This window comes from Drosophila willistoni, assembly GCF_018902025.1.
Source record: "Drosophila willistoni isolate 14030-0811.24 chromosome XL unlocalized genomic scaffold, UCI_dwil_1.1 Seg142, whole genome shotgun sequence".
Classification (NCBI taxonomy): domain Eukaryota; kingdom Metazoa; phylum Arthropoda; class Insecta; order Diptera; family Drosophilidae; genus Drosophila; species Drosophila willistoni.
The window spans coordinates 8,838,812-8,866,110 of NW_025814053.1; the positions used below are offsets into that span (position 1 = coordinate 8,838,812).

The window sequence follows — 27,299 nt, forward strand, 5'->3', positions numbered from 1 at the left end:
ACACACACACGCACATACACAGACATACACGCACACAAACACACAATTCGAGAGGGACAAAAACAAGAAGATGGGTTTTTGCCAGTGATATGTGAAGTGGGAGTTACATATTTAAAGTATGATCTAATATTATCTTTCTCTCTTAACGTTTTGATATTTAATAAAGCTACACAAAATAGATCCGATTGTGTTTCTTTGTATGCGTGTGTTTGTTTGTGTGTGTGTGTGTGTCGTCTCTGTTTTTTCTTATTCATAGTTTCTTGACTTTTAACTAATTGTAAGATATACGATAGACGAAAAAAAAATTGTGAACCTAACCTACATAAATTTCATTTAAGTTATTCTAAAATCAAATTGAAACTACATATATAACTTGTATGTACATTATTATTTATGTGATTTTTGGTTTCTAGCTATTTACACATTTGCCATAATGGGTATATAAATAGTTATAGTTATGCTTATTTCAATCATACATTCATAGATTATTGATTGCTGACTTTGAGTTGATCTGGCTGGCTGAATGGCTAATCGAGATCGAGATATTGTGAGAGATCAAAAATGTGTGTGTTTTTGGTTTTTTTGGCACAAGGTTTGTTTTTCTTTTCGGTTTTATACAATATTCGTCGTGTGGCTTAAACTAATCTAAAACATCATTCTTAAGTACTTACAGAATTGTAGGTACAGTTGTGCTTCTTGCTCTAGGTCAAGTTTAATTTGTAGTGCTGCTCGTGATCCTGAAGCCATCTCAGTTTGCTGCACTACAGGGTAGAGATGATGTTGATGTTGCTGATGACGTTGATGATGATGATATTTGCTATTGCTGTTGACTGTTTGTAATCACCCCATATGCATGATTTTTTTGAATGCCTTACGAAATTCTGGATTGAATATCGTATAGATGACGGGATTGACAAAACTATTGATATAGCCCAGCCAGGTGGTAAGCATGAAGGCCGTTAAGCCCGGTCGGCAGTCTTTATTGAATTTGGCGCACATCGCATCCATAATGTTGCAGGTGAAGAATGGCAGCCAGCAGAACAGAAAAACGCCTGGATGAAGAACCAAAAGAAAAGAATCGAAAAGAAAAAAAAAAAAAAAAACAAAGAAAAAAAGCAAAAGGGAAATTTGGCCATCAGCGTCATCATCAGAGTGAAAGTGCAGCTTGGTTCGATTGGCTTCTGGCTTATGCTACCAACTTACCCAAAACGATGGCCAATGTTTTAGTGGCCTTTCGCTCTTTTTTGGCGGACGATTTTTCGCGTTTCTTTTTCGAAGCCTTGTGCACCTTGTATATCGTGAATCTAAACGCCCATCATGCGGCGCACGCAAACGACCCGGAATAACAAGCCAAGGTAGGTAAATTGCATTTTTGTTGTTTTGTTTTTTTGTCGATGAGAAAGAGAAAGCACAACAGAGTTAAATACCAGCATTTGTGTTAGAGACAGAGACAGAGACAGAGAAATCGTTTGGCCAACTAATAACTATAATTAGGCGAGACAGTGGTGGGGGAGGTTGGTGGTTAAAGGGGCGTTACTCACCTTGACGCCTGTGAATTTTTCTTATCCTTGCGCGAGGACGTTTTCGATGTGGTCGATAGTGTTGAGTCGTTGCGTGCCAAAGTCATGGCCTCCTGTACGCCATAGCGGACAAACGACAACGGCTTCATGGCGACGCTACAAGAAAACGGAAATGCAAATGAAATGAAACGTAACGTGACGAGGCATGGAATGAAACGGATGCAATGGAATTGAATGGTATAAAACATATGGATAGATCAAACATTCAACTGACCTTAGAGCTGGCTCCCCGCGCTTTGGTGAATCCTCGGCTGTGTTGCGTCGACTGCTAACACTGGAGCGCTGTAGTGTGGCACCACTGGGCAACGGACTGTCCGGCGGCGTTGTACTGCTTACTGCCGCAGCGCCCACTCCTGCAAGGACATCGTCAACGTTTGAAGCAGCATAACCAGAATCATGATTACCATTCGGATCGGCAACAACCAGCTGCGGCTGTGTTGTGATCTGTGCCACAACGCTGCTATCCCCACCATGATGATGCCAGACAGAGAGAGAGAGAGAGCGAGCGAGAGTGAGATGAAGGCACACAGGGATCCCCGGGATGACATCCGGCACAAGGATGATGGCGTTGATAATGATGGCAATCGAATGGAATCCAGCAATCAATTTGAAGTGACCGAGACCATGGAGAAAGTGAGATATTCCAAATGAAAAGAAACGAAAAGGAAGACACAGAGAGAAACAGAGGGCGTAAGGGAAAGTGAGGGAGTGTTGGAGGTGGAGAGGAAACGCGTAATGTCAATTAAAAACAGGGCAAAATATTGAGTTTTCAATTAAGTGACGCATTAATTGAATTATTGAGATTTATTTTTACTCTCTTTCTTTCTCTCTATCTCGAGCGCTGGCCATCGTTAGCAGAGTGTGATACTTTTGCAGAAGTTTTCCTCACGTTTTTCTTCTTTTTTTTAATTTTTTTTTTTTGATTTGGGGCAAACCGTTTTGGCTCTGCCTCCGCTCAACCATCAGCTTTTGTGCATCCGGCCATCATTAATGGTCTCATTTCATGTCCTTATTATATTAAGTGGATGGAGGCATTCTCACGAAGCGCTAATTGACTGTGCTTAACCTTCACTTCGATAGGAGGATTCAGATACATAAATAAATTCAAGTTAAGATATACTGAAAACATAATAATAAGAGTCCTTTTCGAGCAATATAAACTCCATTCTCATTTATAATGGGAGTAAAAGTAAGCTTTAATCAATTAACTTCTAAAAGACAAGAGCGATATTTTAGCCCTTTTCTTAGTTGGTTGGTCTTGCAACCAACCTATTTGAATGACTTACTTCAAAGTAGGCATTGGTCAACTCAAAAGAAAACTTTCAGTTTTATATATACGTATATATACTTTTATCATCAATGGACTGAAATTCCCCATGCACACATAAAGTCAATAAAGTGACCAAAATCATCAAGTGCCGCAAATGCAATCTCGGCTAGACAAAAAGAAGTCCTTCTAGTGCTAGTCCCAATCCCACGTCAGTCGCAAGGGCCAAGGGATTTTGCTCATTTCGTATTTTCATTTTATGTCTAAATTGAGTTGAGTTGCCGGGCGATGGTGGGCGTGGCTCTGGGCATGGCCATGATTGAGGCTGCGACAACAACTACGTCTAGATGGGGATTGCAATTAGATTGACAATTTTCTATTTCCATTTTGGTGGCATTAAGTGGGGGTTACTTGCAGAAGAGAGCAATCATCTGGCTGGTCTTACTAAGTAGGTTCATTTTGGGTGAGGTAGGGGGAAGAATGTTCTTATCTTTTACGTGTGGCACGTACAACAGAGAGCTAGCCACCTTGCAAATTGCATCTATCTGCCAAATGGAGATATTTTCAGATTTAAACTAGTTGTCTTTGCTTAGTTACTCTTATAAACATCCAATAGATGAGTTGAAAATATAATTAATAAATAAAACACACAGGAAGAGAGAAATAGAGAGAGAGAGAGAGAGAGAGAGAGAGAGAAGAGAGACAGCGAGACAGAAAAAGAGACTAGGATGGGCATGTCTCTTATTGCGCACACTTTTGATCGCAATTTTTACTCTACTCACTTGCCGGTCTCCTCGACAACGGTGGCCAGCATGAATTCAGTCGACTTGTCATTCACAATGACATGACAGTCATCGATATCGGGCGATATGGCATTCTCGTCCTCTTCCTCGTTGGAACCACTTGCCGTATTGGTGGCCGGCTCATCGGGCATGATGCGGCTGGCATGACGACTGCTATCGAGAGCCGTTTCAGCCAGTCTCCGGGTCTGGGCGATGTTCTCTATAACACTGCCACCCGTCAGCTCTGAGAGATGCGGCTTGCGGGCTGCACGTTGTTTGCGGGCTCGACTACGCAGCGCCTGAAACAGACAAAAACAGAAGAAAAATACAACAAAAAAAAAAAAAAAAAAACAGAAAAAATGGGGAAAAAAGGATTGTTATTGAGATTGAGATTGAAGGATTGTTCAATATAATCCATGACATGCTACGTCAGCAGTTTCATCAGTTATGAGACAGACAGAGGCAAAGAGACTGAAAGGAAGTGCAGAAATTGCAATTGCAGTCTACCAACTCACAGACTGACTTTCTGACTGACTGTCGGCCTGCTTGCTTGCCTGCTTGCTGCCTGCCTGCCTGCCTGACTAACTAACTAATGCGTGTAAACAAGCCAGACTTTAGACTTTCTGATGTCATGGCAATATGCCCTTTTGCCGTACTTGGCAAATCCTTTTAAATCCATTTTAATTGGCTCACTGCAAACTTGAGACTCACCTTGAATATGTTCCAATAAAGAAATACCATAATTATGCATGGTATATAGAAACTGCTCAGTGATGAATATAATATAAAATCGGCATTGTAGAAGGCGCAAACATCTGGCTCACGATTGGGTGTATTATTTAGGCCAAGAACTATCGGTGAACCGATAGCAGCCGATATTGCCCATACTAGCAATATGGTAAGGCAAACACGGCGACTGTTTTTGTGCTTGGCATATTTTATTGGTTGCGTCACAGCGATGTATCTGCAAGATACAATTGTATATTTTCTCCATTTGTTAACAATTAGTAGAACAATCTATCTTCTTACCTGTCTATTGAAATAGCCACTAAATTAAATATCGATGAAGTGGAGCATATCACATCCATTGCTATATAGAAATCACAAACGACATTAGGCAATGCCCATGCACCATTCACCTGCAAGCAAAAACGATATTTTGGTTAAAAATAATTGTAGTTTCGATCACCAACCATAAATTGTTTAGTTCATAAACATTATGCACCCAAAAGAAGGATATGGGCAGCATGAACGTAAACTAAGGTTCTGGCTTTGATCCACTTGTGTGACCAAATGACCTTATCCTCCCATTAAAAAGTTAAGAAGTTCGTCTAATGACACCCTGCTTATCTTATCTTGGTAAGCCTGGTGCATTTTAATTAGAAAGTGATTGACTCTGCAGGATATGTTGAAGGTGCTCTCGTTTCACTAAGAGATACTCTTTGGCCAATGTCCTGGTTTGTAAAATTGCAGACAATCTTTGCTTATATAGTTTAATGGACTAATGGTAAGTTTTATATTAAAGAGTATCACTTAAGAAGAAACTGTCTTGGTTTGCTTTCAATTAGAAGGAGCTAACTATGAAAGAACAAAATAAAAATTAAAAGTCTATAGAAAAATTTAAAAGCTTAAGGGATAATGTTTATTATCATCTGAATGAATTAATATCAACATGAATTTAGTACTAAATATATATATATATCCATTCCATACGGCTTGAGTGCATTAGGTAAAATATTATCATTATTTTTTTGGTGTTCATGTTTAAGGTTAATGATTTTGGTGACATAACAGTGTCATTTCGTGCTTACTTCAATTATCGATATTGAGATTGAGATACATTAATGAACATTTTGAGAAATGAATGCATTCATTCATTTTGTGCTGAATCGTTGTCGTTTCTTATCTTCTAATCTATCTTCCTTTTTTTTCTCATTCTTTTCTTCCTTGCCTTTGCTTTGAACAATGGCCAGCACTTAAAGACCCTTTTTAATGACATCTATTTTGGGGGTCTGGGTCTCTGAGTCCTGTGTCCTGTGTCCTGAGTGCTGGGTGTTGAATGCTGGATGCAGGGTCTGTTATGGAAAAGCAATTTAATTTCCAACTGCTATTAATCTATTTGTAACGTGTGCAGAAAAATCTGACTTTTCAATGATAGCTAAACGAAGGCAAACATAAATCCCAAAGTCCATTGTCGGATATCAATAACAATATTTTCCTTTCGCTTTCGTTTCGTTATTTCATCTGCCTCTTTTCTTTATTTATTTTTGTCCTCTTTTTACGTTCGTTTTTATTTTTCGTTTCGTGTTTTTTTTTTGCTACAAATTAGTTTTTGAGTCTATCTCTCCATGGGCATCTACGAGCATCGCAAACTCCATAAAAACCTCAACAATAACGCAAGGAATTTCTAAAGCCAAACAATTTGTAGCACACAAAACACATAAAAAACAAGATGAGAAAGGTGAAGAGGAGACGGGTGGCTGTTGTGGGAGAATGTAGGGTAAAGTGAGAGTAGAGGGTAGATGGCTTCTGAAACTGACAGCCTTCATACATACAAACATACATATGTATGTATGTACATGCATACATAGATACGTGCATTCATTTTTCTTACAGTCTGTCTCTCGATATGTACTTCGATCGGTTTATGTTTAAAGTAGGGAAACAAACTCACACCGTATGCCCATACTAACCCCCCAAACCCTCCTCGACCCACACACGTACACACATACACACACACACACACACATGATGGCAAAGTTGTAGCATGAAAGTGAAAGTCAAGTGAAAGCAACGAAGAAATGTACAAACATGGCATTGGCAGAAAGTCTAAACTTTGAGCTTCATAGCCGGGACTAAGCGAGCATAACAAAAGTTGAGCGTGGCAAAGAAAGTGGCAAAAAGTTTTAAGATATAAAGACATACGCACGAATGCTCATACACACACAAACACAGACACAGACGCACACTCGCACACAGACACATTGAAACACGTAACCTGCTCGAGGAATTTTTACATCATTTCTTTGCTTTCTGTTCACCATTGTCGCCCCATTGTCGGTTATGCTGTTAGGATAAGTCGGCTGGAAGGAGGTGTGTAACATGGCTGGTTGGGTGTTGGCTGTGGCACACATTGCGTACACGTAATATAAGTATGCTGAGACCCAGACAAAACCTGAGGCTAAGAACCTGCTGCTACTGCTGCGGCTGCTGCATTTGAAGCTGAACTATAATTTATAATGTATTTTTAGCGTTCGCATGTATTTAGACACATTTAGATCGCAACGACTTTAACATACCCTTTATAGAAAAATAGCTCTTAAATTCCAATATAGTACTAGTAAAAAGCTGCTTCAGATTTGTTACAATGCAAGTCGCAGCAGCTGACAGAAATATTTCTATATACCTATGTATATATATATATCTTCATATTCTCCACCATCTCAATACGCTTCTCTATACCATAACAAGTAAGAGGTATACTAAAATGTTTTTCTTTAAAACTTTCTGGTGCGTCTTTTTCTTATTATTTTTTGGCTGTGGTCTCATAGCCAAGTTTTTCGTAAATCGATTATTATTGTCGTATCAAAGAAAAAAAAGACGAAGGCAACGGCAAAAGGAGTCAGTTTATGTATAGCACATATTTGCATAAACATTATTGTACATTCCATGTATGTGTGTGCCTCATGTATGTGTGTGTGTGTGTATATAGCATTATCTAGCTCTATGTTACAAAAGAACATTGAAGTTCCCTTTTCTCTAACCAAACATAGGTACATATCTACGTATTTATGTATATTGGTAAGAGTCGATGAATTTTGTTGGTGCAAGAACCACACCAATTGAATTCAAAGAACTATTATGTATTGCTTTCTCGAGAATCAAGACTAAAACTATAAAAACTTATTTGACTAATTGTTAGAAGAAATACATATTTTTAGATATACATATGAATGCATAAGAGGAACTGGGTCTCATTTTAAGTTTCTGTCTTGAAAATATAAACACATTAATAAGAGTTATGTATAATGATATGACTTCTGACAAATCTTCACTAATTACGAAGTGAAATATGCTAATTAGATTCAAAATAACAGACTTTGCCTAACTTTTTTTAGTCATATTTACCAAATTTCGATCTCTTTTAACTTCTTATAAACTTGGTGCCTTATAGTTATAAAGTCTTGAGCTTAGTTGGTTATAATTACCAACTAGTTTTAGAGTCTGATAAAGAACTATCCATACAGACTACTTATCACCTTTTTTAAGCTGCCTACGATTTTCGACTGGGTAACTCCAAGGTTTGACCTATTAGTTATACTTATCTCAATAAATTGAACAGTGATAATATCTTTAAGTTTTGAATTTTGTATATTTAGTGTCATCGCAGTTAAGAATCTTTTGTGAATTAAGTTTTTTTTTTTTAAATTCAAACACCCTCCATCTGTCGTTGAAATCATTGAAAGAATAGCGTCGCATATATGTGTGTATGTACATATATATATTACTTTGTCATATTTGGCCAAGAATGGTATAGACGATTTTCCATCCAAGGTTTGTATATATGGGTTTTGGGTGTATATTTGGTGTTTGTATTGGTGTCTGTTCGAAAATGTTCAATGACATTCAATTTATGCATATTGTTAGCACAAAGGCATTTAAAGTCAGTTGGTTTGCTGGCTCTGGGTCTGGGTCGATTTGCTTTTCAAATAAAATAGATCAACAAAAGGAGAGCAAAAAGGTTAACAAGTTTTTAGCACCGATATGCCAATACACTTGCTGATCCACAAAATAAAGTTATATAGAAAAGTATATAGTGTAATGGTGAGTATAGATGAAGTTTGAGGATATGAAAGTATCCTTTCAGGAATGCTAGAATGATAATGTTTAAAAAAACATTGAATAAGTATAGAAAATTCGGTTATCTCTATTTTTTACTTTGTGTCTGTGTGTGTGTGTGTGGGGTTTTTTATTTTTTTTTGCAGAAGCTGGAGCATAAAATAAATAAATTTATCTATTTGCACAGTCAAAGGCGACCGCACACAGAAAAACCCAAAGGGACAAAGCTTCTAGCTAGCGTCTAAAAAGAGACCAAGACAGCGAGAATGAGAATGACATATACAAACACACACACACACACACACACACACACACACACACACAGAGACACAAACACACTCACCCAGAGTTTGTTCGTTAGGGAGGTGGGAGATGGAGCAGCAAACAAACACACGTAGCATTTTGATAATTGAGCTTCTGGTTTTTATGGTTTGCACGCAGATATAGAGAAAACAAACACACATACACACACACACATATACACCATGGATGTATATATAAGTATAGCATACATTTCGGGTTCTCCTTTGGGGCTTTCCATATTCAATGGGCATTGCGTTGGACAGCAAGGGGGTGGAGGATAAAGGTGTATGTGGTGAAGCTGGCAAAGAAGTTGAAATCTACTTGAGAGCATATTGTAGCTACTTGATGATGAAAGTAACTATTTGTATAAATCAGTGATATATAAATAGAAAGGGATTAGCTTTCTGAAGCCAAAGCAGTATAACTTATATCAGCTCAGACACAAAGTTCAACTTCTTTCTTCTATTTTCCCCATATACGCACACATACATATGTATGTATATAGAGGTAGGTCGGTATTTGTTAGCTAAAAAAAAAATCAACAACAAAGAAGAAGATATTTACCATATTTAATTTGTAGTAATTTGTACAACAATATAGTTGGATATCTTTCGTATTACATTTTCATCTTAATTTCTGTGCTTTAATTAAATTCTGTCACGATTGCAGCTATTAAAATAAGCTATTAGTTCAAGACAATTTCGTTTGAAGTAAGGCAAATTAAAGTTACAACTAAATAAACCCAAAATCTTTAAGTTTAATCATCGTTGTCTTAAGGTTAATTCTTTAATTTTCTTTGCCTATTCATTTTGAGAAAGAAACGGCCATTGAAAAGGATAAAATGTTTATCTTTCATGGCATCGGTTTTAATTGCAATAGTTTTAAAAGTGGGTTATATAATGATATTGGTCGCGTTAATTGGCCATTATCGTTTCCCCCCAGTGTCATTCTTTGCACATTACTCCACATATACACACTCACACAAACACCCACACACACACACAAATATATATTTATTTGTTTGTTTGTATTTGTGTATTTGCTTATAAACATTTGGCATTGGCAGGTGGCAAGAGGCAATGACGCGATGAGAGGGAAAAAAGACGTCGAAGTTGTTTACTTGCTGTGCATCTCTCGCATAATACATACATATACATACATATGTGAGTATGTGTCTGTGTGTGTTGGTTTCTGGAAAGCTGCGGCTGCTACCATTTCTTTTTGCGCCTGTCAATTGCGCATTTTATTTACCAGTGTCGATTTTTTGTTTTTTTTTTTGGGGGTTTTTTTAAACTTTTTGCTTCTTTCTAGCGCAAGGTGGCGAACTTAATGAAGCGGATGCGGAACCGCATCACTTTGGAGCAATTGCCAGAGCCTTGACCTCACCCTATGCTGGACAAACACTCTCTTTTTGACACTCTTACCAGAGCACTGTGGGCTAAGCTCAGCTGCTTTTGGCATAAACTACATATTAAATGATAGAAGGCTGAAATTTCGTAAGCACTTAAGCGGGGCCGAAATATTTTGGATTGGATTAAATTTTTATCCCAAACCGAATTCGACTATAAAATTTTATCATATTGTTGACCCTGAAACAACCAGTAAAATAAACTTTCTTACCTCAAATTTGAGATAAATTACAAAATATGAAGAGAAAGGAGACAAAATATTAATAAAAGGTTTCAAGGTGCAGGCTAGAGTAAATATTTGCATAATTACTTTTTGGCACAAAAGAACAGAAATCGTTTTTTTACTTCACAAAGCACAAATACGTTAAGACATTTCAAATACAATTCGCATTTAATAATTTAATAACTAAAATATTTAACATATCTTCTATAGACAAAGATCTGATGCAAATTTACAACTTTATGCTAATAAAAAGGGTATTTCGGTCCAATGTGCAGCGTTTTTTGGTTTCTGTTTCACTCTATTGCCTACCTAATTGGCTGCAGGAAAGAAACTAATGCATACATTTGGGCATTTGGGCATTACATAATCACAAGTCGATACAAGTCAGAGTAACAGCAATTTGAATTCTGCTTACAGTGCATTCCAATAGCTACTTAAGCATGGCTCAATCAAAAAGATGGAACTCTCATCTTTGTCCAATATACTTACATATATCTTCAGTTGATTCTGTTATCCACTATCGTCATCTCGATTGATTTGAAGGTACTTTACATTCCCTTTCGTTTAGTCTCGTTCCCGTCCCGTACACCGTTTGCAAATCTTTCGTATGCCCAAGGGAGCTGTTTGCATTGGCAAGTCAATTAGGAGCATTTGAGTATTTTGTAGGGCCCAAAAACTGAAACCCATTTGCACACTCCAGTCCACCCTTTCCTCTTTAAATGCTAAGGCCAAAAAACAAAAAAAAAGTGAAAAAATAAAAAACAGAACGGAAAACGAATCCAGAAACTGCGAAGCTACCACTGGCTTCAGCTCTGTGTCTATGTCTATAGTATGCCAGCGAATGCCAACAGCCATTAAAAGCTTTTTAAAATTAATTATAAAACCGAGAGTAGACACAACATTTTTCCAAGTAAAATAGATAGAGGCCTATCAGCGAAAGAGAGGTCAGAGATGGAGAGACAAGACGAGGCGAGAGAGAGAGACCTGACAACCCTTTTTTGTCATCATCTTCTGGGCTTGGGTTCCCTTTCAACCTACACACATACATACATAGGTATATATTTATATATATATATATATTTTTTTTTGGTATTTTTTTTTTTCCTTTTGCTGAAGCGAATTTAACTTCAAACAGATTTTTGATACTTCGGTGGGCAACCGCAGGGCGAACGGACCACTGGGCGTGGCAAGTCGAGCATGCGTAACAAATTGTGAACATTATGCGGCGCAGAAAATAGTTGAGTTGCCCGTCCTCCCATGAACCCCACTCACGTCTCAACTGGTGACCAAGTCATACCGGGCTAAAAAGAAACTTCTGAGTTTCATGTCATGCAAAAAAGCAAAGTTTTTTGACTTGGGTTTCAATTTGGGGCCTGCCAATGTATGGCTCGGCGTCATTATCATCTCGTTATAGATCATTATTATGCACAATAGCTTTGCGAGTGTGTGTGTGTGTGTGAGTTGGCTAAAGCAACAGCCTTTATTGAGTTTGATTTGGGTCTGAATGGCCAAATAATTGTGGGCTAAAATTATATTTAACAATTTACTCTCAGTGTTTTTTTCCAGTGTATTTATTATGGGCACGTGCCAGAAACTTGAATGCTTCCTTTTTTCCGTTTTTTCCCCATTTTTATGAAAACTTTTGTTTTATTTTTATTTCTGTTTTCCTTTTTGTGTGTTTTTTTTTGTTTTGCTATTCACAGCCTTTGGCGGTTTACATATTTTGGGCTGGTTTTTGCTATCGGTTACTGCTGCTGTTGGTAAATTATAGATGTGACAACTATTCTTTATATTTTCAGATATACAGAAGAATGTACATACATACATGTGTACCTACATATATACCATGTGGGGTAAATAGAGAGGTCCTTTTAAAGGCCCAATCAGAGCAAAGAAAATCTGAAAGTACTTAATACTTTTATGGGCTTTAGCTAAAAATGTCTTGAAAGTTTTGATATAGATATAGAGGATATCCTATTGACTTATATTTCATGGACAAGCTCTAAGTTCTGGGGTCTATTGAATAGAAAACCATGCTATCCTCATCCTCTTTTTTTTTCAATAATAGCATAGAACAAAGAATTTAGACCGTGACAAAAAACAGCTCAAAATAATCGTAATCGAACTAAAATAACAAAGGAAATTAACTAATAGAATTTTAAATTACTATAAAATAGAATTTAATGGGCACACAAATAGGGTACCTTTAATTCAATCCGCAATTCTTGTTGATTTTTAGAGTATACAGAAAACGAGCAACGCTGTGTGCTTCGATGGGTAAGTAAAGAAAACAAAAGTCAACAGGTCGTATACGCATTGTTTGCAAAAACTTTGTGAGAGTTCAATCTGTTGATACGGCTTTGATATAAACTTACTACTCACATTAAAACCTTAAAGTCTTTTCATTCCAATCTACACATACATAGATATATATATATATATATATATGGGGATATATGTATGTATAATCGGTAGTTTAGTCATTTTAGCTGGCCAAATGGATAGATGTTTTTTTTCCTTGGCTTGAAGGTCGGCGACAAGAAGCTTAGTTAAATCCAGTTAGACAAGTGATAAACCAAAAGAAAAATAGCCAACGAAGCGAAAGCTGAAATTGGCAATGTTCCTTGTTGCCTCCTTCTACTATCCATTATCCTTCTTTAACCATAGCCTTTTCTATCTTGCAAGTATGTCATAACATTTGGCTTCTTATGAATTTTCATAATTTTGTTGCATATGCTTGGCTCTTGTGGTTCTTGTTTTGTTTTTGGCTACTGCTGATGCTGATGCTGCTTAGCATAAAAATGTCACAACAGCTGCATAAAAATGCTTCTCAGGATTCTTTTCTCTTCTTTGCCCTGTGGCCGTTCTTGCAGTTCTTTTTATGTGACTCGCATTTTATATAATAAATATGTGTGTATTTAGCTATACGTGAGTTTCTCCCTCTCTCTCTCTCTCGGTTTGTGTGTGTGTGGGCGCCCCTTTTCGCCTATTTTATGGCAGCCATAAAAGTTTACTTATTGGCTAGCTCGGCCATGCAGACCCCCCCAAAAACCAAAAAGAAAAAACCTACAAAAATGGCGTTGGCAATGTGCGAAGGCGAAGCTAGCGCGTAAAAGTCATCAAATAATTTGTTTATGCTGGTAAATACCGTAACCAGGGAACTCGAAACGTAGGGACCAGAAACAAGAGAGACCTAGCGATAACAGGAGCCATCTTCCATTCTTAGAACAAACTTCTGTATTCTACGGCTGGTTGGATACGGGAATAAAAGGTACATTTATTTGGTCTACTGTACTTTTAGCATGCATATGTTTGTCTAGTTTAGCATGTCTGTTAATGGACTAGAGACTTGGTTAATCTTTTAGTTTCATAAAAGATATTCAATATTTTAAAGATTTCACCCAAGTTAAAATTAAAAGTCCTTTGGTAAATTTTTTTGTTTGTCGATTTCAAAGGAAAACTTTAATTTACTTGACTATTTGAGTAGATCGTGTTCTATTTGTGATTTGAGTACCACTTTTGCCATCGTACTCAATTATATTCTTGCTGAGGATATTATAGAATTGGTCAGAGGTTTGTAGTGCAGAAAAGGAGACACTTGCGATATAATAAAGTATATATATATATTCTTTATAAGGATGAGAAGCCGAATCTATATACATATATATACATATGTTCGTCTGGGTATTTCGTTGTTAGGCTTATAATTTAAAAACTGTTTTGGTTAAGAAGAATTTAGTTATTTTAGTCGATAAAAATATATTGTATGAAACGCGCGGACTGTTATAATAAAAAGTGGGAATGGATGTTTCGATGATATACACCCACTCATTATTTTTAGATCGGATAAACAGAGCACTGATAACAATCAATATAATTCAGTAGTTATAGCTTTGCAAGCATGGAATATCGATTAACTGTTCCATCTAACAATAAGTATAACTTAAATAAATAATCTAAAAATTCAGTTGATTGTGTGAGAGGTTTAATTCTTCTAGTTTCAATTATTATTGCATTTTTTTCCATTGCTTTTATATAATATCTGAAACTGATTAAGCTTGTGCTCCTGGCAGCAACACTTGTGGCAATACTTGTCGATACTTCCTGCAAGGGTCTTAAAGCTATTCATATCAACGGGATAAAGTTCATAGTCTGCTGTTGTTGTTGTTGTTAAAATATAATAAAGTTACCATCATCTTGGCCAGCAACTAGACGGACAATGTTGCCCTCAAAGTCAAAGCCCAACGACTATTAAACGAGTTACGCATACATTTTGTTATGCCACACGGACAAAGTTAATTGAACTTGCTCTTCCTTAGTGAAGAGGCAGACACGATACGCACACATACTCACACACACACATGCATATACACTCCCTAGACATGGGAGACAAGAATGAAGAGGAAAAAGATGGGGGGAAGCAAGGCTTTTTGCCCATATTACTAGATGGCACTTGATGCTGTTGCTCCGGCTCTGGGTCTGTATACGGCTTCACCTCCAGCTTCTGTTTTTGCTATCATATCAGGAGCACAGGGCAATTAATTGACTTATTTATTAAGTTTATTGTGTGTGTGTGTGTGTGTGTGTGTGTGTGAGTTCTCTGTAAGCGTGTGTATTTTGTATATATCTGCGTGTGTGTGTGTGTGTTTGTTCGTAAGTGTCCCTGTTGTCGTCTTCATCGTTCTCGTAACGATTTCAGCGTTTTTGTGCGCCACTTTTAATAGTCTCGGACGCCCCAAAGGCGATCCTGATACTTATTTATACACACAGACACACAACCACACACATGTACACAAACACATACTTTGTATATACGTATGTATGTGTATGTCGCCGCTTCTACGTGGAGTGTATTGTATATATATATATTGCCAACGTGTGTATTGAGATTTTTTGTTTCTGTTGCACAAATTAGTTGTCATTAGCGTCGAGGGAAATTTTATTTTATGATGACTTTGTGTGCCTTAGCGGCGGCCTACCTTTTCTTTTCTTCTCTTTCAATTTCAAGTAGTTCAAGCCACAAGGTTAGACAAATTACTTATACATATACAGGTACATTTTTGTGTATGTGTACCCGCATTTCAAGATAGATTAACTGCTGCCAAAATCCACACTGGGATCACAAATCAACAAAAGATTAAATCTTCATCAATTGTTTTCGAATTCGCTAAATGTTTTTACCATAGAAATGCTTTTAAGAATAATAATGTATGCTCTGTTCCAGTTAAACCAAAAAATATATATATAAATGAGTTCTTCAAACATTTTATTTGAAATATCAAGCCAAATTTATTTTATAACATTTAAAATTTATAAGAATTTTTGACTTACAATTTACTAAATGGAACTATTGTTTATATTAAACTATCGTTGATCGATTTATTTGCTATCCCAATCGGTAACTTCTCTAAAAATTAAAAAGGCTTTTCATTAGCTGTCAAAATGTCATTTGGCCTCAGACAACTCTGAAAGTAAAAAAGCAGCTCTGGTAGCATTTTGTTTTGGGAGAAGGCAAAAAAGAAAAACGAATAACGAAAAAAACAAAAAAATGGTATGTAAATGCTAAAACTGATAAGAAAAATAAAAATTAACTGAATCAGCGCAGGACCCAATTACAAATACCACTGAACATCGGGGAAGCGGTGATGCCGGGAATAAGCCAAAGAAACTTACTCCAATGGAGCGCGTCAAATTGTATCGCTTGATGAGAACCCTGACATTACAACACGCGCAAAAGAAATGGGAACGCAAGCAATTGAATTATCAATTGTCATGCCTGGAGGAGGAAGCAGAGGGCAATGAGCCCATTATGCAAAGGCAGCGGAAACTGAAGAATCAGCTATATTATACCATGGTGAAAATGCACAGACTGAAAAAGGACTTTTTCCTTATTAAGAAGATAGTTATTTGATATATATCTTGATATATAATCGTTGAGCTGCATTGATGTGGACTTTCTCATTTAAATTGAAATAAATGGAGTGATAACAAAAAATTAGTAATCATTGAACCCTTTATAAGTTGTTGGTGTCATTGCTTGTGAGTATCCTAAAGTACCCTTTTAAATAAACGATATGTTTATATGTATATGTAGGTTTGTTGGGCATGTGACCGAGAAGAAAAGAAAAAGTTTGTTTTATTGTTGTTGGTAAAGATTTGGTTTTGGTTGTTTCTTTTTTTTTGTTTTTTGGTATTCATCTGATTCACATTTTGCGTTGATTGAATGTTTGCCCTTAGGCAAAGGGAGTGTGGTAGTGGGAGTTGGAGAGCTTTGTTAATTATTTAAGTTGTTGGGTGCCCTAAAGTGGTAAGGCACACACACACACACAGAGAGAGAGAGTGAGAGAGCGAGATTTGTACACACACAGAAGCACACACAACGTATGCTGGCATTTTGAAAATGCGACCAAAAACCAAAGGCTGCGGTCCGTGGGTCGAATCCGGCGACAGGAAGTGCGCGCGCTTTAACTCGCATGCGTGCCGGAGATGGAAGTCGGTAACATAATCACGATTACGTAGTGGCGAAGGGACGGGGGCACATGGGGAAGGAAGAAAGGGTGTGCGGGTTAGGTCAGGGGCAACGACCGGCAAACAACTGGGCGATAATTTTGATAGCAGCCATTTAACTGGGCCTTACCCTTGCCCATCTTAATCCGAATCCCAGTGAGTAAGTGTGTGTGTGTTTTAGTCGCAAATTGCTATGTGAGGAATGAGTATTGAAAAGTTTTTCGGTTTGGGGGTTTTCGGTTTTTCATTTTCACTTTATTTTGTTCGTTTTTTTTACGTATTTTGTAATCTTGGATTATTTATTTGAATTGATGTGCGGTGGTACGGTGGTTAGCAGGATTTTAAATTCATTTCTCATACATACAATATACATAGACACGCTTGTCAGTATGTATTGTGGGTCTCTCAACTCCTCAGGGTCATGGTTTCCTGTGTTTTTTTTTTTTTTGTTTTTCGGTGTCAGTTTGCTTGGCCTGCATTTGGGCGCTGTCTGTGCCCTTGGCTTAGCCAACAACAATTTGTTGCTGCAGTTGGCACGTAAGCAAACAGGATGGCGGGTGGGGGGGTCGGTAGGAGGATGATTGCTTGGGGAAAGTGGCTGCTGCAGTGCAGGCATCACATAAATAAACAGTTAGCTACATGGACTCCAAAACTCTGAGTCGCCTTGTCTTCAGCTTTTCGGTTTGCCCAGTCTGTTTGCTTAGCCACTTGCAGCCACTTTGCTTGGCAATGCAGTACACTACCCACCACCCATCCCTCTCTCTCTTTCTCACTCTGTCTCTGGGCTCTCTGCTCTTTGGTAGCCTTTTTCTTTTGACCAAAGTGAGATTTAACCTCAATTGGACTAAACGAAATTCATAGGAAAAGCTTTTGCTTAGCTATGATCCTAAGGCTCTGAGCAAGTGCTCAAACTGAAAGTGTGAAGGAGAAACAGAGAGAGAGAGAGAGGAAAAAAGAAAGGAGCCAACAATTCCATAAAGATGATTGAAAAGGATTACTTTAAAAAGTATCCCCAATTGCATAAAATTATATATATGTACATATAAAGAAAATGCAACGAAATGCATAGATGTATGTACATACATTAAAGAAAACCTGAAAAACACTTTTAAAAAACAAATATGGCTAAAAGTTTATAAAAAAAAAGAGAAAACCAAGCTTGAATCAAATAACTTTTGCAGTGGGAAAATGCAATCTTCTTCTTAATGCCGTACCCCAAAATTGGTGTGTTTGGCCATCAAAGTTTCGTTGTTAAATTTTCGATAGCACTTTCTCTCTCTCTCTCTCTTGCATTTCATTTATATATATATATATATGTATATAGAGATACTTAAATTTATATATATTTTGTAGTTTTATGCTATTCGATCATCTGCTAAACTCATTCAACTAATCGAAACAGAAGAATGGTGGGGCAGCAGACAGTTTGCCTGCCAGCTGAGGCATATCCTTGTTGAGTGTTATCCTTGCAGAACCCGGTACTTTAGACGGGCCAAGCATAAACTGCTTGCCTGCAACCTTTTAAATGGCCATTAAAATTAAAAAACTTTCCTTCAAACTCGCAACTCAGCTGCAGCAGTTTAGCAGCCGTTCCCCTTTTTGGTCCTTCAGCCATCTTTGTGTCCAGGTTCTCGGGCTCATCCTGTTCCTTTAGCTGAACGAAACAAGTTACAGTTGGAGTAGTAGGGCAAAACTCTTTTTATTGCTTTGCCGAATGGAAACAGTTTTGTGCAGTTTGGCAGTTATCCTTACTAACCATCAACCACCACCCACACCCTCGCCACACCTGCGCATCCAACCACCATCCAACTTTAGTTATGCTTGTTGTATGGTTTTGTTTTCCTCTTCTTAGTTTTCTCCCTTTCTGCACTTTTATTTTGTTTTGTGTACCCAAATTTTTTCCTGTTGTTTGTATGTGTGTATATATCTATGTATGTATGTATGTATGTGTGCTCACCTTTAACACATTTCGGTGATGCCCTCCCTAGCTGGGAAAATATTTGAAATTCATTGTGAATTTAGAGAGACCAAACACCTTTATTGTGTTGCAAAATAAAAGTCATAAATTTTGTAAAAAAAAAGAAACAAAAAAACACATAACAACCGAAAAGATAGCAAAAGAGTTTAAATTATAGCTAAAAAGAACAAAACTTTTGGGAGTTGTAACTTACAATTAAAAGAATTGTTGAGAAAATTGACAATAACTTTTCATTTTATCGAATTAAAAAACTAACTATTTAAAACCGAGAATTTTGTCAAGGTACTAAGAAATGAGAACAAATCTGAACGCTTTTTATATGCTTTGGAAATTTAAGGAAATTTTAGACGTTGTAGTAACTTTTCATTATTAATCGTTTGTTGTTTTGGTTGTTTGTTGCAATTCGCTTGCCCATCCTTGCATTAGAAACATAAATAATTTGTTTGAAATAAATGAATTAATAATTGAAATATTTAGTTAAAATTCAGCAATTTGAACTTTGAATTCTTAGGGGCAAAGTTTTCTCGCCGGTTATTTTAGTCATTTCATAAAAACCACAGATTTACACCCAATATGTTAAGATAGGTCAACATCATCAGACCCATAAAGCAAAAAACGAGAAGCGACATTTGCCTGTCATTCGCATTGTCGATTGAATGAAGACTATATTTTTATCTGGGCAAAATGCCAAGTTTATTCCAAATGCTGGTTATGTGCCGTTATCGCATTCCTTCGAATTGAATTCACTTTCACTCACATTTCACTTCAAAGCAAATAAATAAATTTAATGCCTACTGGCAATAAGAAATAGAGTTGCCCATGGTAGAACCCAAGGACAAGGGTCATGGATTACTTTTATTTCTCTTCTCCCTTTTTTCTTTTCCTAGGACATTGACAGTTCCTTTTCTTTAGCTTGAGCAGTTTTTTTTTTGGTTAAGTGTGTGCTTATTCTTGTGTGTGTGTGTGTGTGTGTGTGTGTGTGTAGATTAATCTTCTTATTTATTTATGCCTTTAATTTTATTTATGACATAAATATTTACTGTCACAGCCTCTGATCGAATTCAATGGCCTCAGAAATTGTCAAGTGACTAATATGCAAATATCTGGCCAAAATTGCAAACACATTTAGATAAATATCATATAATTTGTTCTTTAAGAATTGTAATAAAATCCAGATGGGAATTGATATAAATAAAAAAATTGTTTCTACTACTAAGTTCCATGGTAAAGTACTTACTATACTTATACTATGAATTAAAGATTCAATCTAAACTAAGCTTTTTACTTTATGAGCAATAAGAAAACAGTTTAATCTATTTGAAAACAAGATGCCCTGTTTTAGGAATGACAAGTGTATGGCAATTTACAATTAAGAAACAGTATTGACCTAGAGAAAGAGATTGTATAAAAGATTTTATGACACTAAACGAGTGTTTCATTGCATTCGTTTTTAAATTCTGTCATTTTCTGCATTTGCACATTTGACGATAGATGCAATGCATATGACCAAATTGAAAAGAGCCAAAAACAAAAGAACAAAGACCAGGACTAGAAACAGGACCAGGACCACGACCAGGACCAAGTGATATTGCACACAAAAGCAATTAAGAGCATCCAACATGTGTAAGACTCCGTTACAGACATACTCACACGCATAAACGTAATTCACACGAATGTAAGCCCACCCACATAACAGGTCACACACACATACAACACACACACACACACACAAACAAACACACTCGTTTCGAGAGAGGGTGAGAGAAGACAAACAAAGTCTTGATAAGATTATAGCAATGAACATGAACTAAACTTTGAAATGGAATGGTTGCAAATGTTCGGATGTTGGGTTAGCTACTTTGACTTTATCCCAAAGAGACTTGGGGCATCCATCTATCTATCCAACCAACACCACCTCGAGCCATCCCTCTATGCACACACCCATATACACATCCGCATACAGAAGTACTCGTATATCCACCGGGTGGTGGACTTTTGGTGCACGCTTTTACACTTTCAATGACCACTTGTATGTCAACAAAAGCTTTCAACTGACATATACAACCACTTAAAATAGAAAACCACTGGCCTGGTACACATGTCAATGTGTGTGTGTGTGTGTGTGTGTGTGTTGCGTGAGGGTGAGGGGTATCTGTCTATGTGTGTGTGTATGGTATTTATTTGTTTTATCCGCGAGTTAAAGCGAGCCCTGATTCCCAACCAACATGACGCAACAAATTGCGTATACGCCCAGCGATCTGGCATATAACTAGGCTCAGCATTTGGTTTGCTCTCTCGCAGTCGCTGTCGGTCTCACTCTCACACTCTTACTCTCTCTCTCTCTCTCTCTCTCTCTCTCTTTTTGTGTTGTGGCTTGTGTCATAAGCAATAATTCTCTTTGTTGGCATCTCTCTAGAGACGACGGAGAGTGAGATGTGGTAGAAGGTAAAAGAAGGATGCCTCCCAAAACCTTCGCTGCACACATTTTTATGAGTTAAGTGCTATCCACAAATACCTACATGCATACACACACACACACACACACACACACACACACACACAATCATACGCATACGCCCTCCTGTTGGCAATCTTCCTCACCTTCACTTAGATTTCTATCCCCATCCCATCATCCTTTCTTTCCCTTTCGTTCACCGCTTGCCGCTGGCTCATACGAATGGCCCGTGTTACTGCCCACTTATTGTGGCTGTTGTTGACGCAAATCCTCTTAACTAAATCAATTTTCATTTGTGAGTTGTGTATGTGTTTGTGTGCGTGTAAGTGTATGTGTGTGTGTGTGTAGAATGGGTTCTTCTTGGAAATGCCAACAGACTTGTCCGAGTTAAATAATTTTTGCTTGTGTTTCGGATTCCTTTTTTTTTCTTTTTGCTCTCTCTCTCTCTCCTTGCGTTTATTTCTTACCGCCCTGAAATGTATGCTATCATAAATTTATTAAGGGTGAAACCGGAAGTGGGCAAACAATTTCTGAACTTTTGATTTTAATTTAATTTCATTTATTAATCAAATTTAATGAACCAAAAATGAATTGAAAATCATCTTTGCAAATCAACATTTGACGAGCCCAATACCAAATGGGCACAATCGATATTTGTATACTCTCTCTCTCTCTCTCCCTCTCTTGCAAATTGATCTACAAAGCTATTAACTAAACAATCTTTTTTATCTAGAACAGACAGAATACTCGTGTATTAATATAATTTCAAATCAGAAGACTCTACTTGTGCTGTAATAGAAATAATGGAAGGATATTTCGTCATTTTAGGGCATAGTAAATGCTTTAGGAGGGATTTATTACCGATAAGACTTATGCGCAATTCACAGCTCGCCGTTCTAGGCATAAACAACGTTGTTAATTCTCAACTCTGGCTTTTATGATCTACATCAAAAAGATACAAAACATTATGATTAAGGGGTATTAAGTATCATCATGCTACTAACTAAATCGAAATTTAATGCTCTCTCTGCTCTTAAACTTTTTAAGTTTGGAGTTCATTCAACATTAATTATATCTACATACATACGTATGTACATAGATCCATGCAAATGGTTGAGAGAAGCATGGACGAATTCAATAATAGATATCCATTACTCAAATTAAGATTCTAACGATTTTATTACTTTCGCTTTAAAATCAAGTAAATGGTAAATCTGTGTAAATGGTCACTTAAAATTGATTAATGATTAGTTAGTTGGTTGTCACATGGTCAAGACAATTTTGTCATTTGGTGTATTTGTGTTGTATTTCTATATTTGTATTTGCCATGGCTGTTGTAACGAGTTAAATACTATAATTGATACAGGGCACTGCACCTGACACGCTTCACACTCTCTGGATAACTACACATGTATACATATACATATACATATGTGCAGGTGTCTGTGTGCGTCTGTATGTGTCCGTGAGTTGCGTGTATGAGTTGGTAAAGCGTAATTAACACCTGACACTTGCACATACAAGTGATATGGTTGAGGTGAAGGTGGGGCAAAGCGCATTTGATGCATTTAATGACAAGTTAATTTGCTCGACGTGTGTTCCTTCTCAGTGCCAATGTGTGAGTGTGTGTGTATGTTGGTCCTTTTGATAGGTATTAGAAAGTCAACAAATAGCAGCAGGAGGCCGTTTGACAGACAGCCATCTGCAGGAAGGCGCGTGTCAATTTAATGATCAAATTGAAATTAAATGTTCTGTCATTGCCATTGATTGTGAATGTCGGTTGCGGCTTCTCTTTACTTTCTCTCTCTTGCTCTCTCTCTCTCTCTCTCTCTCTCTCTTTCTCGCACTCTCTGTCTGTCCTTCTCTTTATTTCTGTGTCTGTGTGTGTGTGTAAGCACATCGGAAGTAAGGAAATCACGAATAATTGCCGCAACAGGCTGCTGTTTGATTTTACCTTATATTTAAGAATATACTTAAAGAAATGTGTTTTCTTTTTTTTTTTTATTTCAAGGTAGTTGTATATTGATTATTTAAATTAATTAAATTTTGTATTATTAAAGAACGTTAAAGACTTCAGTTATGTTTTATGAATAACTAAAATTGAGTGCACTTCAAAAATAATTTCTATTAGCCAATTACTTTGTTATTGGTCTCTTTCTATTTTGAAAAACTGGGTGTTAAGCAAAGGAAATTAATGTAGCTAATAGATAATCACTAAGATAATTATTTAAAGAGATTTGTAGATAGGTACAATTGTACTTAATCTGAGGAACAATTTAAGTGTAAACATAATCATTTTTTTTTAACATGATCAGCCCTAAATAATGAGTATAAGTCGGTGTTATTGTGTATATTAATTGTCAACATTTAGTCCTCTGCGCATAAGCTCGTTTGCATGAAAATTTAATTTATTTATCTTGTGTGTCCAGTTTTATGTTTTTTATTCCGCATCTGGTTTGCTGCTCATTTTCTGTGACAAGTTTACACATTTTATTTATTATTTTTTATTGTCAAATATTGCACATTTTGTGTGGCATTTGGTTAATTTCATTTGCCTTGCAATGCGTTTTAATTACATAGCACACTGACTCTGACTCTGACTCTGGCTCTGACAGTCTGTCACTTGGCCTGTCTCTCTGTCCCATTGCCCATTTATCCAAGGGCTTGTTATGCAATTTTTATTACCACAAAATAATTTAAAGTGAATGGAGGGCCAGAATATACGTATATATACTTGATCGTTATTATAATTCATGGAGATTTTGGCTGAGATTCGTTAGAATGCAAAAGGGACATTTGAAATCTTAAGCTCTTTGCTCCGTTGTTAGTTAATTTGCCTAAGGCCTGCTGATATCTCGTCTTCTTTTGGCCAATGAGAAGGACTCTGGGCATTAGCATATCAAAAGCCCAAGTCCTTGTGATGGTGGTCCGATCCGAATGCTGATGAGCTCTTACATTGGACATGGAAGCACTTCCATCAATCTGTCAAAGGAGCGAAACCCCAACCGGGTAAAAATCGGGAATCAGGAGTCGAGGCAACATGGAGTCGAGGAGTCACAGCAGGCACCACCAGCAGTCAGTCAGTCAGACAGTCGGTCAGTCAGTCAATCGAACAATCAATCATATGGAATGACAGCTACGTCGGCTTAAGTCAAAGAAAACGGGCAAAAAACCAACAACAGCAAAAAAGAAACCAAACCAAAAAAAAAAATAAATAAAAAAACGAAAGAAAATGAGAGAGAAATAAGGAAAAGGAAAACGAAAAAAAAAATAAAGAATGCGTCCAGCTTGTCTCGCCTGTGCTCTGCTTTCGCTCTTTCTACTTATTACCATCTCTTTCACTCACACATGTAGTATGTACATACATACATACATTGATTTATAGGCCTGGGCCACCAAAAATTGAATGTTATTGCTTGAATGGCCGCAATTTAGTAAAAAGCCCCGCTTCTATATCCTCTCTTGCCTTCCCTACGTCTCCCCTTACCACCCACCTAGTTAGACTGGCCTGGCCAGCCTTCACTTCAGTTTCTTGTTATTTATTGGCATGTTTATTTATATTATATGACCCAGCTTGTTCCGATTTTGCCACACAGTAGTAGATACTTGATAAAATTAAACGCAAATGGCTGGCAATTTTGCATCACCCCATTTTGGAGTTCGTAAACGATGCGAAATGCGTATAAACTGAGTACATTTTACACATAGATAATGTAGTAGAGAAAGAAATGTGTGAACTTACCAGAAAGTAGACAGCAAACGGCATTACAACAACAGCGACCAGCAGATCGGCTATGGCTAATGATACTATAAAATAATTCGTGACTGTTTGTAGCGAGCGTTCGCGGCAAACGGAGAGTATGACAAGTATATTGCCAAATAGGGTTAAAATCGGAAACAATATCAAGATGAGAGCCCAATAATTGTGGTCCACTGTGAACGAGAAAACAAAACAGAATGCAAATAATTATTAACAGCTCATGGAATATATATTTCAACTGCTCTCTAGATCTATCTATAAAACTGTTCTTCTCGCATTCGAAGCCCGAACGAATATACTTTTTGTTTTCTCTAGATCTTGAAGGAAAAATATTATTGGCTTTAAGTATTCAAAAACTTGCTTGATACATTTTTGGAATATTTTGGTTCGCTTTAGTCTCTGACACTAAAGTGGCAAATAAAATGGTAGTAATCTTCGATCAGACAAATTAACGGATGAACGGATGGTTAATTGGTTTAATTAAGCTCTTAGTTATCAGTTGCTTTCAAATTGTCATGTATTTTGGTTAATAATTCATTTTCAAACTTACCAACTCGCAATTCAGCACACGATTCGCTTGTTAGATTCAGCGTTGCGTTTGTGCAATTGATTCGATAGTTCTCCAAATAGAGACTGGTCAGATTCTGATCGGCACCACTGCCAGGGCCACCACTGGCCACTGTCGCGGTACCGACAACTGTTGTCCCCGTTAACGTGCTGCCATTATAGTTGGGAAAATAATCGTTAAAATTTTCCAGCAGCAGCATGAATGAGCTGCCACTGCCACTGCCACTGCTGCTGCTGACGCTTCCTCCAGTTCCACCAACAGCATAATTGGCAGTTCGGTTTCTCACAGTTGCCTTGGCAGCACGCTGAAGCAACTCCATATCATTGAAGCCGCTCAGCAGACCGTAGTCCGTCTCGCTATCTGCCACATTGTCGAGAGCACTCTCCTCCGCACTGTCAATAAGGGCCATATCAGCTTCCTGGCCCCCACCGGCCTGACCACCAGCTGACTGCAGCTGTTGCTCCACAAGGTTGCGCAATGCATAGAGGCCCTGACCTGTGGTCTCATCCTCATCGGCATCGGCGGCAAATGAGCTGTTCCCTGCTCGCCTGCTGGCCTGCTGGATGCTACTGCTGGTGGTTGTAGTATTCAGTGCGGTCGCCTCACTCATGTCCAGAGTCAGCCAGCTCATTGCAGTCTCATTGCTTATCGTTGTCGTTGGGCCCAACGTGCGATTATCCGCTTCATTGACTGTTGGACCACTTAACAACCACTCGCTGATGTCATCGATCAGAGCATAGCCGGCATCCTCAGCCGCCGCTTGCGTCTTGTCCACATCGACATCCACATCCACATCGGCATCGATATCGGCATCGGCATCGACATTGTCATAGTGCGGCAGGTAACTGTTTGGCGTTGATGATGACGAGAAACCACTATCGATGACATCGACATCATTGCCATCATCGTCATCCATTCCATTTCCCACATGTTGTTTATCCACATGGTTTGTGGTGTGATTTAGTAAATAGTTTATCCACTTTTTGGACAATGTTTCTGCTGTTGTTGTTGTTGCTGTTGTCGCTGCTGCTGCTGCTGTTGCGGTTGTTGCTGGTATTGCTGATGTTGTTGGTATTGCTTCAGTCGTTGCATAGACTGGCGTCGCCATGTTTAATCTGGTTGTTTCGACCTCCAACCCTCCGCCGTGACCGCCCTTCTAATGCGGTGGAGGCAACGCACACTCCACTTCAATTGCCAGCGGCATTTTCGCTTTGACTGCAATTAGAAGAAAGAAAAGAACGATTTCTTGTTAAGCAAATAAATATATAAAAAATAGCAAAACTAAGTAAAAAGATTTGCAAATACTTCAGAGAAAAAAGTAAATCCCACGCAACACTATTCAGCAAAAACAGTCTCTCAAGTTAACCTAAGGTAGAGTGTGTTCTGAGAAAATGAGATAACAACTTGTGATCCTCTTTGACAGCTCATTTATCTTCAAACTCATTTAGTTATACGAAAATCATAATCACACACAGCTTAAACTCAGTCGGATTTGGTCAAGTTTGAATCATTTGTTTATATACATTCAAAAATTGTTAAAAATATATTATTGGTAAACGAATATTTTTGTAAATAAATTTTATTTAATGCATTTTGAAATGTATTCATCAAAAAAGTAAAAATAGGAA

The 27,299-nt window shown here is 37.5% G+C and overlaps 2 protein-coding genes across 6 annotated transcripts; one reads left to right on the plus strand and one right to left on the minus strand.

Moving 5' to 3' along the window:
* Nucleotides 1–367: 367 nt before the first annotated feature.
* LOC6644872 (dopamine D2-like receptor) lies at nt 368–26,704 on the minus strand. 5 transcript variants are annotated; one of them, XM_023177029.2, is made up of 10 exons: nt 25,654–26,704; nt 25,086–25,276; nt 4,659–4,768; nt 4,341–4,593; nt 3,630–3,928; nt 1,985–2,040; nt 1,795–1,933; nt 1,542–1,676; nt 1,204–1,304; nt 368–1,052 (listed from the first exon to the last, which is right to left on the minus strand). In XM_023177029.2, exons 1-10 carry the CDS (start codon nt 26,585–26,587, stop codon nt 841–843), a joined length of 2,430 nt encoding a protein of 809 aa, XP_023032797.2. In that variant the 5' UTR covers nt 26,588–26,704; the 3' UTR covers nt 368–840. The 5 variants fall into 5 exon arrangements, with proteins under 5 accessions (XP_023032797.2, XP_046867509.1, XP_023032796.2 ...); XM_047011553.1 differs by having other exon boundaries at nt 1,795–2,037; XM_023177028.2 differs by having other exon boundaries at nt 1,795–2,040.
* Nucleotides 15,807–16,401, plus strand: LOC111518898. The gene is made up of 2 exons (XM_023177031.2): nt 15,807–15,954; nt 16,009–16,401. Exons 1-2 carry the CDS (start codon nt 15,952–15,954, stop codon nt 16,312–16,314), a joined length of 309 nt encoding a protein of 102 aa, XP_023032799.1. The 5' UTR covers nt 15,807–15,951; the 3' UTR covers nt 16,315–16,401.
* Nucleotides 26,705–27,299: the final 595 nt, after the last annotated feature.